General features: G+C 44.2%; 2 protein-coding genes across 2 annotated transcripts in view; both read left to right on the top strand.

The window, feature by feature from the left end:
- The first annotated feature begins 5,039 nt into the window (after positions 1 to 5,039).
- LOC126558903 (leucine-rich repeat-containing protein 20) lies at positions 5,040 to 14,721 on the top strand. The gene is made up of 3 exons (XM_050214988.1): positions 5,040 to 5,292; positions 14,176 to 14,319; positions 14,387 to 14,721. The coding sequence occupies exons 1-3, from the start codon at positions 5,040 to 5,042 to the stop codon at positions 14,719 to 14,721; spliced, it is 732 nt and encodes a 243-aa protein (XP_050070945.1).
- LOC126558945 (probable N-acetyltransferase san) overlaps positions 9,132 to 15,135 on the top strand; it is a 103,495-nt gene continuing 97,491 nt past the window's right edge. Inside the window, exon 1 of the mRNA XM_050215037.1 lies at positions 9,132 to 9,137. The gene's annotated coding sequence lies outside the window, so the exon portion shown is untranslated. The remainder of the gene's footprint in view (positions 9,138 to 15,135) is intronic.

The raw sequence follows: 15,135 nt of genomic DNA, 5'->3' as shown, positions 1-15,135 counted from the left end.
TACATTTAATTTATTGTTTCTAAACATTAGGAAGCTATTCCGCTCCAGTGATTTATTTAGATGTAAATGTTTCAAATGAATATCTCTTGCGCTCCCTGTTACATGCAAATGGTTCGTGAATCGTAATTTGAAAACTGCTTTTAGTACGATTCTCGTACATGGGATCGTTTTGTGATGTTTTCTGTGCGTTTGTGTAGCGTGTGTATGTGTTGTGTTGAAGGGAAAAATAGAAAACTAAATTCTAACTATTGTTTCGCACTTGAAAAATGCCAAACCATCAAACCATTTATACTGTAGTGTGTTGTACAATGTCTACATTTACCGCAACGAACTTGAAGCACTGAAAATGGCAGTAAGAGAGTAGAGGAAGGATCACTTCAAATTAATTATTATTAATTGAGATGTAAAATCACAGCGATCCGAATCCGTTCGGGGACAAACCGCAAAAAAGAGTAATAATCAAAGTAATTTCTGCCAAGCCACAATCTTAGACACACATTCTGACCGTTCATGCGTTGGATCTCACACATCAAATCACGCAAGAAACAGTTCGGCAGCACTCTTCCCCGGTTTAAAAGTCGTTCAAATTGATCATAATTTGCACAGTGATAAGTTAAATCACTTTCTCACTCATTCTGTCTATTTTGCATTCAGATTGTGCTTAGATTAATTAGCTAAAACCCGTACGTACTAGCACATAAGTGATAACAACAGTAGCGAAAAGGAAACTTTACATATAAAATAGCGAAACCAACCAGTTTTCCCGGCCGCGTGTGTGGCGTGTTTTGCTCATGCGAAGTTGGTGGAAATTTTCAGCACCGTTTTTAAACACAGAAAAAACCCCTTTGGGGAACAGAGTCACAGCACAAACACACAGGCACACACAAAGCTTGGATGGCTTAGTGAACGGACAGGTGATAGACATGTTACGAGTTCTGTTCCAGTAATTACACAAGCATTGCTCTAATTGTTGACGAGTTGTTTTAAAAAAAAAACCACACAAAATGGCACACATTCAAACGACACACACTAACACACACCCGAAGTGAATACTATTATAGAGTACACTTTTAGCACTCTACTACGAATATTTAGGAAGACTCACAAATAATTCAGTTTCGCAAACATAATTCATCCCGTGTGTGTGAGAGAGAGATATTTCCGATAAAAAAAATAGACGACTGTGTTTGTCGTGAGCACCGGACATCAAAGAAGCAGAATAGCAAGAAAGTCTTACACCTAGAAGCGCATTAGGAAAATTTGAAAATAAAAACATATACAAAGGTAACCATTTTTAGGCATGGTTCAGTGCAGGCAGGAAGTCAAACCATGATGACTGGGCGGTATTTAAGATAATTTTAGATATAAATTCCATATTAAGGAAGCGTTTAGTGGGATATAATTTCTCGAATCGTTTGTAAACGAAATGCCATAAATTTTCGTGGAAAAAGCAGTCCAAGACCACCTCCAAAACAATGCGTAACACACACGCTTCGTTACTACTTGCCTGTAACTTGCAGTTTTTGCAGTTTTTGTTGTTGTTTTGTTGTGTCCCATCCGCATTTGTGGCATAACTAGTTGCATTCTTGGGTTTAAACGCTCGCTCACCCTCACGCGAATTAATCAGCCCATCGAAAACTTAAGTCCACGCTATTCGTGGGAGTCGCGGGGACTTGCAGCACCAGACCCCGACGACGGAGTGTATGTGTGTGTGCCTCGTTACGGTGGCAAAGACATCGAGTTAGGCAGTTGTCTGACGATGAGACCCTCACAGTAGCGAACTGTAGCGAACTGCTGGTTATGATGACGGTGAAGGCGCAAATAGACCACAACGACGAAAACGAAGGCTTTGGACGATTGGATCTCGAAATTGGAGCTGTATTAAAGTAAAAGAGCATTTTTCTTTGTCGGTCTGCATTCTGCTTAAAGTCCTGGATGTTCGCCGATAGCTAACTCTCTACCATTGCCATCTAAGAGACAAGGAAATGCTTTGAAACCATTGCTTTCTCCGGAAAAGGGAGGAAATACAATATTCACAAGAGTACTTTTACTTGTCACAAAGGAAAAACCTCTCCACCCTCCCACTTGATTTTCCCGAACCCGCGACACAATGATCATCCTTGACACTTGACGCGCCACAGGCAAAAAAACCCCTTTTTCTTCTGCCGACTCAACAAAACGGCTTACCTTGAAACCGTGGAACAAAGACTGCACCCGCGAAGGGAATAAAATTGGAAACATTTCCTTCTATCCTTCCTGTCTTCTGCCCATCATTCCTGGGTAGGTTCAAGGGAATCCATCCACACCACGCAGACAGAGAGGGTTGGGAATTTTGATGGATGGAGAAAATAGATATGAAGCATGCATGGTGCTGTCCCATGTTGACACTTCATTTCCAAGGTGCTTTCAGTTCACAAATGCTTGATGAACTTGATGATGTGCCGGTACGCCAAGGGTGTTCCAGCCGTTCCAGGTGGGAAAATAGGGTAGGAAAAATTTTCGGGTGGATCATTTATTCGAACCATCTGGTACTAAACATGTTCTACATCGAAAATGAACATTTATTTTCATGATAGACCAATTGATGAATCAAATCCCACCCCAACCGTTCCCTTGTAGTTTGGACTTGACTAGCTAGCCAGGGGCGGATTTAATCCCTTGGAGGCTCTAAGCGGGAGCGAACGTTGGGGGCCTCCTTCCTGCCACATTGAATGTCTGCTCCCCAAGGGGAGCTTCTTTGTGAGTTCGAGACAACTTGGTATCAGTAGGTCTAGTAGAAAGCCATTAGATGACCGGCATGGGTTAGCAGGTCCCTAAACCAAGAAGATGGAGTGAGCCCGTTTATGAGCGACTTCCCAGATGCATTCCGATGTCTTAACAAAGTTCAAGTTGACTGGTACGAATCTTGCTTTAGGTTGAAGTGCTCTTAAATCATAAAATTGGGATTTCACTAAATTCCTTTACCAAAAACGCATCTCCAACTATTACCTCGAGTCGTGTCGTGTCCTCGACGCAAGAACAAAAGAAATATCATTGAACTTGTTTTTATCGTTATTATCTCGCTTGGACAAGTATTTTGAACTTCGCCGAGTCGTCCTCTATCGTACACAGTTCCGTGACTTTCGCACACGCTCACACAGTCGGTACCACATTCAACATTCATCAAGAACCCTTGTCTGCTTATCTCCCAGGCGGGCACGGCGACGAAACGCATAGGAAACCCCATCGAATCATGCTACACCGCCCGATCACGTCACTTATCAGATCCGTCACACGTCAACTTCAACACCGACGCCCAGTACACTAATTAGTGCTGCGGTCTGTATTTCCACCAACACACAACCCCAACATTACTTAACTCACCCTGTGAAAGCCCGTGCGGAACCAAACAAAGATCGCGGTCTCCCTCCCCTACCCCCTCTTTCCCTTTCCCTTTACCCTCTCCCACAGAAACGCCCTCCACATGCTAGTTAACGATCAGTCTGCTGCTGCTGCTTTGATGGTGGTGGTGGTGGTGTGTGTTGTTATGGTCGCTTTTGTTTTCGTGCCATCTCGCTCTCTCTCGCACCCATTGAACCTGCTGCTGCTGCTGCTGCTGCTGCTGGTTGCAAGATGCGTGAGCACAGCTGATCGCTGCTGCTGCGCGTCTTTCTTCATTTCCGTCATCTGACGCGTGCGCGTGTGGCGCAGTCTCGATCGACGCAAAATAGTTTGTTGTTCTCCCTTTTGCCCGGCACATTTTCCACTCACCTCATTTTTCCACAGCGCAATACTTGTACTGACGGGGGTGGGTGGGTGTTTGGGGAGGTGATGAGATGATCCGGGAAACTGGAACTAGTGAAAAGTCATCGCGATAAAATCGATCGAGAACGACACAAAGAATTCAGTTTCCCTTTTTTAAGTGTGAAAATGAATACAAAAATCTAAAGGAAAAATGGAATCCCGGATGGGCTGCTGTGGTGCCCCTAATTTTCCACACAAGAAATGTGAATGATTTATGTGAAGAGTTCTCGTACATCTTAAATAATTATTGTACAAAAAAATCGAAAAGAATTTCTTACTGCAACATTTGCCCGATACAATGAAGCCAATTGCGATGTACGATTAAGCATCGGAAGCCAAAATTTTCCATCCCCTATATTATTTGCAATGCGCAATTTTCCCGCAATTTCCCGTCCAGTCGGCAACACTTACAAAGCGCCAACGAAAACAAACATCCCATTTGGGGGAAAACCCGTACCCGTACCCGTAGAAGGGACTGGGACAGTCCTGGGAAACTGGGAAGGACTTGACCCCTTTTTCCATCCCTTCCATGGGCAAATAACCTCGCAGGTCCGACGGTCATTTCCATACGAAAATCCAAACACCCGGCAAGTTCCTTTGTCTTTCTCTCTTGGTGTGGAGTTGGTGTAATTTTTTGGAGAAGAAAGACAAATATAAACGCGTCTTGCCGAGCGTGTTAGTAGTGTTTGGAATACTTAATCGACACTCGTGCCTCTATAGCACCGGACTTCGAACACAAACAGATGACAAAGCACCCCGAGCAATATGCGAACATTTAAAACAACGCGTCCGGCGTGGTGGTGTGAGGTCCATGGCTGTGCACCCCAATCAACACACATACCACTCTACTCCTTGTTCGTCATAGTCGTAAAGGGGTTGATGATGCGAAAGGGTAGAGAAGGTGGGGAGGGGTTGAATTGCGCGGTTTTTCGCCTGGTCGCTTGTTGGATGCCGTGGCCGTGCGCTCGAGAGCACAAAATCATTCGCGTTCGGACAGTGGAACGGTGCATATCGGTTTGCAGGTCGTTGCAGCATACAAAGACGTCTTTTAAGCCATTTAAACGCGCAAGTGAATTCGAAGTGAATTGATTGTGAGCATTTAATCGATTGTGAAACAGTGCAATTGCAAGTGTTTTTTTTTTTCTGCGAAAATTCGAAACAAGTGCATCCGGGTTTGCTTTGCGTGAAGATCCTTGCGAGCCTTGCGAACTTGCGTAGTGGTGAAGTAAAACAACAACAAACCAACCCTTCCCAAAATGAGGCCCCCAACGCATTTTGGTAACGATATTACCAACACTGAAGCGAACGGTGACGATCAGCAGAACAACAACAACAATAACAATGGAGGAGGCGGAAATGGTGGCAATAACAATGGCGGAAACAACACGGACTACATCGTCGAGCGGTTGACGCAGATGGGCGCCACAATTAACTTCCCGAAGGTGGCGGGCCGTGGCATTATCCGCGTGGTGGAGCGCTGCGATGATGCGAAGGAGAACAGCAATCTAGGTAAGAATTGGTAATCTAGGGATGGTTGGAAGTTCTTAAGGAAGACGGTGCAGAAAGATGCTGGAAGTTGATGATTGTCTTGAAGCATCAAAGGTTTTTCTAGAGGCTTTCCGAAGATACCTCAGTGTGGGTGAGAGAATGTGTTGTGTTGTGGTGTGGTGAAACGAACTTGAGTGCATCAAGTGATTCATAGGTCATTTACTGACGATACTTGGCTTTTATCGCTTGTAAATAAAATCTCTTCATGTTTGAACACGTTTCAGAATTGAAATTTCTAGTGACTTAACTAGTGACTGAGCGAATAAATATCTTTAATATGATTGACAGTCCTGGGAGTCTAAAGATTTCAAATGGGAATCTTTCTTACGGTAGCGGCTCTCGATGCTTTCGATTTTCAGGAAGATTTTCTCTCGCAGGCATGTTAGTGGTACCTCTTGCAAGAATTGAGCGCTAGGTCGCAAAGAAAATGGAGCAAACTTTAGGTTACATACCTTAAGATGTGGCTGAACTTTGTTCCAGACTCGGCAGTGAAACTCTTTTTCTTGGGTGGCTTTATAACCTCAAGAAATCGTAGCCGGCCATTTTGGCTTCCTCGGCGGACAATGTCGGTTTTCAATTCCAATTCTTTTTGGGAATTTTGAGAGGATGAGACGGTTCAATGATTTTCGGTTCCCTCTGTGAGGGGAAGTTCTAGAGAGTCCTGTCGTTATTAACCACACCTTAGCATCCGCTACGGCGATTTAACTTAAATTTTCCTTTCTACCAATAACTTGAAGATAGAAACAGAAAGTAAATAATTTAATATTTTTAGTAATAGCTAAAAACGAGAACTCTCATTCACCTGAAGTTCCCTGAGGCTTGCCGCACGATCGTTGCATAAAAAAAAACCAACCGAATAAAGTAAAGCACGGGCAAAGCGAACTAACCCAGGGTCTGAGGTTTCGTCAAAAGACTTCACAGTAGTTCGCCTGATAGCAGGCACCCGTCCATGCGGGGTCCGTTGCGTAGTTTAGTTGCGTTGCGCACCACGACCATCCACTGCCACGCGATTGCGCATTACCTACGGCGTGCTCCAAAAGACACACGGCACAGACATTGGTTTGGTGTGTTTGGATGATTGTTCTTTGGCTCGCGATCATTCAACCATCTCCACCAGAGCCACTGTGCGAGGGAGTAGGGACTGTGAGGTGACTTTGGAGTGCTTTTTTGGACCTCCTCCCAAGGCAAGGGCTGTAGGGGGGGGAAAGCGGTAACGGGTTAGCTAAGTCGTCCATTTCCCAACCCTCCAAGCACGGTAGCAACCAATGGACGACAATTTTCGCGTATGTCTTTTGGAACTCCCCAACTCTGGTCCCTCTCTCACCTTCACTAGACGGGCGAATTCAATTTTTCTCATACGTTTTTGAGTTTCGAGGTTACTGGGTTTGGACTTTAAATGTGTGATCTTCACGGCACGCCACCACCGGCGGCGAGGGAGAGCAGGTCAGCATTTTTGTTGTAGCGTGTGGACAGCGCTTTACGGTCGATGACTGTAAGCGATTAACTTAACTCTCGATGACCGGGTTTTATAGTGCTGTAAACGCACCCCTAATGGTCTTGGACGAACTCGCGTGCTGTAGACTGATCGACTTTTTGGACGCTTCACGTATAGTGTTCGATGGCGGAATTGATGTCGGCCAGCACCGAACTCGTTCCCTTCAAACAATCCGATGCTGTAATCGCTATTAAATTGTAATCAAATGTACAAATGTGTGCCAAGATAAAAAAAGACTTCCGATCTTTTTCTTCTTCCATCCCGTCGGCCCTTCACGATTACGTCGCTGAGGATGAAAGTGAAATTCACAACAAACTATCCCGTACGCCAGATCGCGCCTTCTACCGTCTCTCTGATCTTGTCTGATCAGCACGTGAAGTGAGACGTGATGTTTTGGGGCCATGAATCATTTGCGATCGCGATCGTTTCGTTGACCTAAAATTATCTTCCCGAAAGGAAATGGTGTAGCCCGCCACAACATCAACAACGACACTGACTCACTACTTACCGGCCGCTGACAGCGATTGTCCATTAGTAGTCAACAGTTGGGGCAACCGAACGGATAGTATAAACGTGTCGATTCGCGCCATTCGAACCGGGCCTGTGATATGGATTAATTTATGCTGGATTAAGCATGCTGTTGCCGGGAAGCATTAGCATAACTGGGTCAAGTTGGACTGGTAGTGGAGTGGAGTGGAGTTAAGCTGTTAAAAACACACCCCTATAAGGAATGTAAGAATGGCTTCATGTAACGCAATGATGTTGATGTAACGGAGGAAAAAACAGGAAATTATTAGGAAGTTTGACGTAGTTTAGTCTTTATTAAACTAACACCTTCTCAATCGCTTCCGGCCAGCAAGGGCTTAAGTTTGTTTATTTTTACCAACATTTCACCCGCAATTGTTTTGCGCACTTCTGCGTTATGCTCAGTTGCATAATAAAACACACACACACACACATTGTTGAGGCTTCGACTGTTTTGAATTTAAATTAAAAAAAACACGCTAACTCCCGTGCTGCATGTGTGTGGCGCCTTCCTTCTTCGCGAAGGGGTTTTGAGCGCGAGAAGGCTTCCTGATTGTGTTCCGAGCCTTGTCCCCCGAGGTCAGCAGGCTTGATCATTGATCTTTCGGTTGGGCTGGTCTAGCTGGGTCCGGGCGGCAGTAGCAGTCAGAATTAGCCCTTATAAGGTAACCCAGCAAGCTCACACGCAGTGTGAGCTTCAAGCAGGCAAGATGTGTCCAAGCATGTGGAGTTGCGATGAAGTTGGGTGGCAAAAATCGTGATCGCAGCTCGCGCGCGTCTGTGAGTGTGTGTGTAGGTCCGGACAACTCATAATTCATTTTCATATAGGGAAAGCGAAGAATGAACCGCACCGCAAAGGGCTTGACACATGTCTACGGCCGATTAAGACATCTCCTGCGAATATGTCGGGGCCCGCGTCGTCGGCTGACGTCTTCCAGTTTTCCTTTTATGGGGATCAAAAGACGCTAAAATGATTTATGATGATGAGAGCTGCACCTGTTGTTGGGATTTTGTGTGTATGAAAACAGAAAATCGTTGGCTATTAAAATTGCGCAGCTTTTCTTCGGTTTTTATTTTCTGTATGCGCACTCTTGACTTACATTTAGGCATTGCATGCTGTAATGTACAGCTTTATCTTAATTATTAAATCATTTCCCTTAATCATCGTAATCGAATCTTGCCCGCTCGTGTAATAATCCTACCGTTTGTGCACCTTTAAATGTGATGCAATGTGGCTTGTTCGATCGTTCCGAAGTGTCATTTGAAGACAAAGTCGAGAAAAAATCAAACAAAAAAAATCAGGAAAAAAACAAACCTTAATCGAATCAATAATTGTAAATTGCGATAATAATTGTAATTACTATCCATTTCCTAGAGCAAGAAAGAGAGGTACAGAGATCGAAAAAAAGAAGGTCACTAATCGATGGCATGAAACGCCTTTTCCCATACAACTTTTGCAACAAAACGAAGGAAAAATCGGTCCATCTAGGTTAAACAGATGGGAACGCCATAAAATGAAGCAACGTGTGTGTTGCAGGTTCTCCAACATTGGTTCGATTGTTTGTGACTTTCCCTTGCAGTCGAATGCACCGCAATGCATCGTGTGTGTGCGCGCGCATGACGCTCCAGAGCTAAGGGAGCCCACAGCCACCCGCCCCCATGCATATGCTGCACCTTTTGCGCAATAATGCACCCTCTGAATCATCGAAAATCTCGCGCAATCGAACAAACTGCCAGTGAGCGAAGAAAACGGTGCCATACTGTTTTTTCTTCGGTTCGGTTTCTGTTTATTTATTGACTTGCTTTACAACTAAGCATCGGCTTAAGCCGAACGCCGATCGCCCTGTTGCACGGTTCGACTCGTCCAAAAAATCAAACGGTTGAATAAGCGAACATAAGCCTTCAATTTTTGCCACCAAAACCGAACACGGTGAGACGGTTACATCAGCGAGAAAGTAAAAGCATCAAAACAAAAGCGGAAAACGCGCTGTTGGCCTAGTTTTCCACGATGAAACGGAGAGTCGGTCGCATGATAAAGGGCGGTTTAAGGGGGCGGTTTTTTTTTTGTTTGTTTGAAAAATGACACTTTTCCATCCCATCCCATCGTCTTTATGGGTTCGCGGGTGTGAACAAAGTGCTCGTGGTTGACCTTAAACTACTTGCCAGCCAGGTTACTTACTGTTTTTTGGTGGCACATTTGTTGCAACTTTGCAGCCGAAGAAATGATCGGCTCTTGTGGTCTAGTGTAGATCGATTTTATTGCGATGAGGAATAAAACAGAGTGGTTAAACTGTTTAGCGATGCGTCTACTATTGAGTGTGATTGAGCAGTCGATTTCGGCACAAGTCTTTACAGTTTCCAGTAAAGACTTGTGCCGTTTCCAAAGAGAAATAGGATGAATATCACGCCCAATTAAAAATTATCGGTATGAAAACCCATCTAGATTTTTGTACGACTTACTATTCAACTGACTGATTTTTTTTATATAGAACTTAATCTAAAAGCATGTATCACTAACAATTTGGAAGCAGATTTTTTAAAGTTGAATAATTGATAGCTTCATAGCAGTACTTGAGGATAGTTTGTATAGTTCCCAAATTAGTTTTTTGACTCGAATTCCAAATATTATTTTTATTATTCAAAATATAAAATTTAGAAGTTCGTCTAAAGAAGGTAATCAATCAAATTGATCAAAAGGAAGAAGTCCGTGTAATGATTCAAAGTCTGTATTAACTTACCAACCAATCAAGCATTTCCTCTACCTTTCTTGTATAGAATAATGTCTTCATTTCCTTTGGCGCTAGAATCTTCAGAGATCCCTGTCCACCATTTCCTGCTCCCTTGACTTGATTTACATACGACCAGGCATACGCCAGACAAATAGGGTAGAGTTCCGGGTTTTACACGAGGACTAACTATCAAGTAACATGGCATCAGCCAGTCTGGCAAGTCATTAGATTGCTGGAATGACCTTTTGCGGTCAATTAAGATCCCTAAACCTAGAAAAAGGCGCCAAGAGAGTCCTGTGGAGATTGAATGCTGGGGATTCCCATGGTGATTAGCCATCAAGCTGCTTTCGCTACCGGCAAGCCGACGCGCATTATACCATAAACAAAATTCTGCATAAAATTTGAGAAAAATTCCAAGCGCTTGTCCTAGTGAGAATTTTGTGAATTTTGTCCTTATGACTCTGCTGGATCATGCCAACCATCGAATGGCTTACTAGACACCATGTAATGGAAGAGTCAGTCCTCACTACGGGGGAACAGTTTGGATGAGATATGAGCTCCGAACCTCTCGTGCGAAGACCGGCGCTGCTGCAGCATCATTACTGGACTCCTTCTTTTTGAAATTTTGAGAAAATTGAATGAGACTGTGTGTCCTTAGTAGGTAAATAATTCCTTATAGTCACAGCTTATTTATTCGTTTCTTGTGCTGACATGTTTGGAAAGTTTGGATCGATTAATAGTTCGAATTTCATTACTAGTTAAATAACAATCACACCATTCTGTTTGATCAAAACGTCTCACCATTGAATTTTAGAAGCATCCGACAAAAAAAAACTGTTCCCCAATTATGGCCATTTTGTAAGAGCATTCACCAAACACGTGACACGACCGACTGATACAATGTCACATAATTATTCACAAATGCCGCTAAACGCGAATTGTTGGGTCAATCTTAACCAACGGCAATGGACGTCCCTCGAGTTGCCTTCTTATCTGATCGTGAGTCGCACTCCACACCATCTGGAGACGTACGGAATCGCCCCTGTACCCCCGGGAGGATCACCATTTTCTCCCTATTAATCAGATCTAATCAACCAATCGGCGTAGGAGATGAACCCATAGCAAATGGAAATGCGTGCTGATGTCTCTTAACTCTTGGCGCCCGTCAAAGTCACGCGTTCAAGATCCATTGCGCGCCGTGTATCGCGATTTTGACCATTTCGAGCGTTTAGATCAACACCGGTACTCGCTGCCTCGTGTGCGCGTTGCTGATTGTGGTGTCGGTAAATTTAAATTTCCCTTTCCCGATGCTGATGGATGCGATAATGCTAACACACACTTGCAGGGATGATTCATATCGCTTAACAGAAATGAAATGGAAAGCAACATAGGTGCAATCGCAAGCTGCCGCTTTATTATGTGTTAAACGTTACAGCATAATTTCATAAGTACCGGACGATTAAACGGTTGAATTACAACAATTGTGTAAAAGGGCGGCTCGGTTCTCTTTATGCGACACAAAATCAAACAAAAAATCGCTTCATTTTTATATTGTGCCCATTCCACCATGAATTAACAATATTCAGGTCAGGCGTGTGTGTGTGTGTTTTTACATTCAAATACATTTAATTCATGTAAAACATTCCACCCACGGCGCTTCCTGTTGCAGATTGATTGGATATTGTTTTCCGTTTGGAGTGAAAATCCCCTCTGTTTTCGCAACGGTTTTCATCACATCGCTCTTTTTTACTGTAAAACACAAAAACAGGAACGCGTGAGAAAAGTGAATGTCGTCTTTGTGAGTAAAGAATTGTGCAAAAAAAAAATTATCCTTATTTTACGCACTAGGAAGAATCGCCCAGAACACGAAGAAGGTCTGCCAATTTGCGTTTTCCCATTTGCTTTAAGCCGTAATGGGAAGCAAACCGGCCACGGCCGACTGTATACGTTTTTGTGTAAATAAACTCAAACCGGGACGCAGTCTTTGTACGTCTTTGGCACCGATTTCGGAAGACCGGCCAGAGAAATTCTGATCCCTATTGCGGTCTAGCCTGTCTGTCAGTAGAGGACTTCGTTCCTTGTCTTGTCCACTCACACTCTCATCCGCCACCTCTTGCACCACTACATGAGGGGGTGATTTATGAATTTTCCGGTGACCGACCGGGATCGGATTGCGCACTTGCGGAAAACCCCAACGAAACGAACGATCGCGACCTCGAGTGCGGTCTTTGACGCAGCATCGGAAAAATTGAGGTTGGGGGACGGTTTTTCCACTGATTCGGAAAGCAATTGCCACCACACGCAGCTCGTGTTTGGCAGTAAACCATTTTCACTGGCCATTCCTATCCAGCGTTATGGCGGAAAACTGCCATTGCACGGCATTGCACGTGTGTGGCGGAGCATCGATCATTATATTAGCCCGTGGTGATGTAATGGCAACAATGGAGCAGCATATTGAAAATGATTCCACTGCCCGCCACCGTAGTGAGGCAGTTCGTGCCTTCTATCGGAACGTCGGAATGGCCGGTGCTACACACATCCTGCTTCGCGACGGCGGCGCACACTTTTCGTCATTGTTATGTTTGTTTGGTAAGGCCTTTTTTCCGGCTCATACCTATCAACAGAATCCACTTCCGAGTGTCTGCTGTTGAGTGGAGCAGTACGCTTCATCATTACAGGCTTATTTTTCCAATTTCTCCTCTCGCATTTCCCTGCGTCGGATTCAGATTGGATGTAAGATTGTTGTTGCTTTTCGCCACTTACCGGATCTGTAAACGATGCGCCATCGATTGTGCCGGATTTGAAAATGTATTACGCGCCGAAGAAAGCACGCAATATTACGTTATCGCGTAGTATCATTAGTTCATCGTTGCTGGCGATCCCACTCGATGACTTCTCTCGAGTGCACCCACGAACAACAACGACGACGGCAAACCGTTAAAAGGTCCATGACAAAGACTCCGACCCGTCTGGTGTTGTGTTTTGCAGGTAAACAAGTGCCCTTGTAAATTACGCGGCAATACAGCGGTAGTACACGATATCATCGACACCGAATGGAAGCTGATAACACACGAACCGACCGATAGATTTAAAGCGCAGGCTAAACAGCTACCTCAAACCACTGAACCGTCAACGAACTTGTGGTGCTTTGTCTAGATCGTGTGTGTGTGTGTGAGAGAAGAAACGAATTTTGCTTCCGTTTATTATTGGGCTAGATCAGTACGGTGGCGCATGTGCACGAATGACCGCTAAAATAGGTCAACATGATGCGGGCATGATAAGGAGGGGCGCAGTAAAATGTTACCATTGAGGAAGTGTTTCGCAACAAGAGCTTTGCTACACAGGAAAGAATCATTTTATGGTTGAATTGTAGCAAAACTAAAGAAAAAGTTAATTCCCAAAGCAAAATGTGTTGTTCAACGAAAAATTACAAATTCACATCAAAACGCTTCAACGCTTCATCGTACAATTCAAACTGAACTCCTGAATTCACCGTTATGTTCATCAAAGCGTTTCAGGTCGAAATGACAGTTAGCCCGTTTGTTTATGTGTCGCAATCACCTGTTGTGAATGTAAACAAATCTGCTTGCTAAAAATGATTTTTAAGCCCAGTTATTTCGAAACGTTTATTTTTAAACCTTTTTAAAGGTTAGAAGTGTGTAAATTACAGTGAAAAAAGTTTATCAAAAGGTGAAAATTTATTTAAAACGCCTGTCGATGACTGTTGGCTGTAGTTGTGTTTGATGAATTGCATCATCCAGAGTAATTCAGCTAAGCGCTAGCTCCCCTAGCCGTTTTAGTGGGTGGTGAAGTCAGTGCTATTTTTAGTATCAGATTTCTTTTACTTCGAGAGTCGGAGTGGCCGGTTCGGTGTTTTTTCTCAAAAGCTAGTACCATAAAGTGTATTATTAATAGGAAACGTGGTGTAGTTAGAATCGTAACAGTATGGCATCTTTTGTAGCAAAAGTTGTAAATCGATGCGAGGATGCATTAGAATCGAAGCATTTAAGTATGATTAAGCTTTAAAGAATCTGTTTTGATCAATGTTCTTTGAGTTGATTTGCTTCTAATGATGGTTCTCCGATATTTTTTCAGATCTTTCGGAATGCGAGCTGATCCAGGTGCCGGATGCAGTCTACCATCTGATGAGACACACCGAGTTGAAGACATGTGATTTGAGCAGCAATGTAATTACGAAGATATCTCCCAAGTTTGCTGTCAAGTTCAGCTTTATCACAGGTTGAGCTACCTTTTCTCACTATCCACTAGTGCACCGTACTAAATCGTTCGCCCTTTTACTCCACAGATCTCAACTTGTCGCACAACCAAATGGCCCGACTACCCGACGAACTGGCCGATTTGCACTCGCTGGAAACACTGGACATATCCCACAACACCTTCATCACACTGCCCGCCGTCGTGTTTAAGATGCCCAAGCTACGCGAGCTGAAGGCCAACAATAACGCCATCATCGACATCGATCGGGACGAAATCATCACGTCCGATTCGCTCGAGGTGGTCGATCTGCGGCACAATCCGCTTACGCCGATGTGTCACGATCTGCTCAAGCATGCCGTCGTCTCGTTCCGGATCGAGCTATCCGAGCGAGAGAAGGAAGATTGGGAAGATTTGACGATTTGAAACGCCTACTTGCTAGCCGCTAGCCAGGCGTTTGCGTGACGCATCTGGGCGCTTTTCCTGCCTGCAAACTATTGTAGCTTTAGCCGCAAATTGTTCGTCGCTCGGTATTTTCCGCACAAGTTGGTGCGTGCTAAAACTGGTCGACTCGCGATCGGTTTGTCCCTTCCTGTGCACTAGGTTTTAAGACTTTGGAGCTGCAGGCCTGCATACACGGCGAGCCCGATGCGTACTTATATTGATACTAACCACCTTATAGGCCGAACATCCGGCCGTATATTGTGAATTGTACTTAAGCAAAAGTTGTATTATACGAAACCGTACTCATTAACCCCGTTTAGATTGTAAGATCTACCAGCATTGGCCTCTCTGCTTTCGTGTTTTGTTTGGAAAACAAGAAAGGAATACGTCCTGTCG

Source organism: Anopheles maculipalpis, chromosome 2RL, assembly GCF_943734695.1.
Source record: "Anopheles maculipalpis chromosome 2RL, idAnoMacuDA_375_x, whole genome shotgun sequence".
Lineage (NCBI taxonomy): Eukaryota > Metazoa > Arthropoda > Insecta > Diptera > Culicidae > Anopheles > Anopheles maculipalpis.
The sequence above is the reverse complement of the archived record's forward strand: the minus strand, read 5'-3'. Positions and strand labels throughout refer to the sequence as shown.

Bases quoted from the DNA above. Each gene is read 5' to 3' on its own strand.
- LOC126558903 (XM_050214988.1), top strand. From the start codon at position 5,040: ATGAGGCCCCCAACGCATTTTGGTAACGATATTACCAACACTGAAGCG. The intron at 5,293-14,175 runs GTAAGAATTGGT...ATATTTTTTCAG, and splicing joins GAAGGAGAACAGCAATCTAG to ATCTTTCGGAATGCGAGCTG. The intron at 14,320-14,386 runs GTTGAGCTACCT...TTTACTCCACAG, and splicing joins CAAGTTCAGCTTTATCACAG to ATCTCAACTTGTCGCACAAC.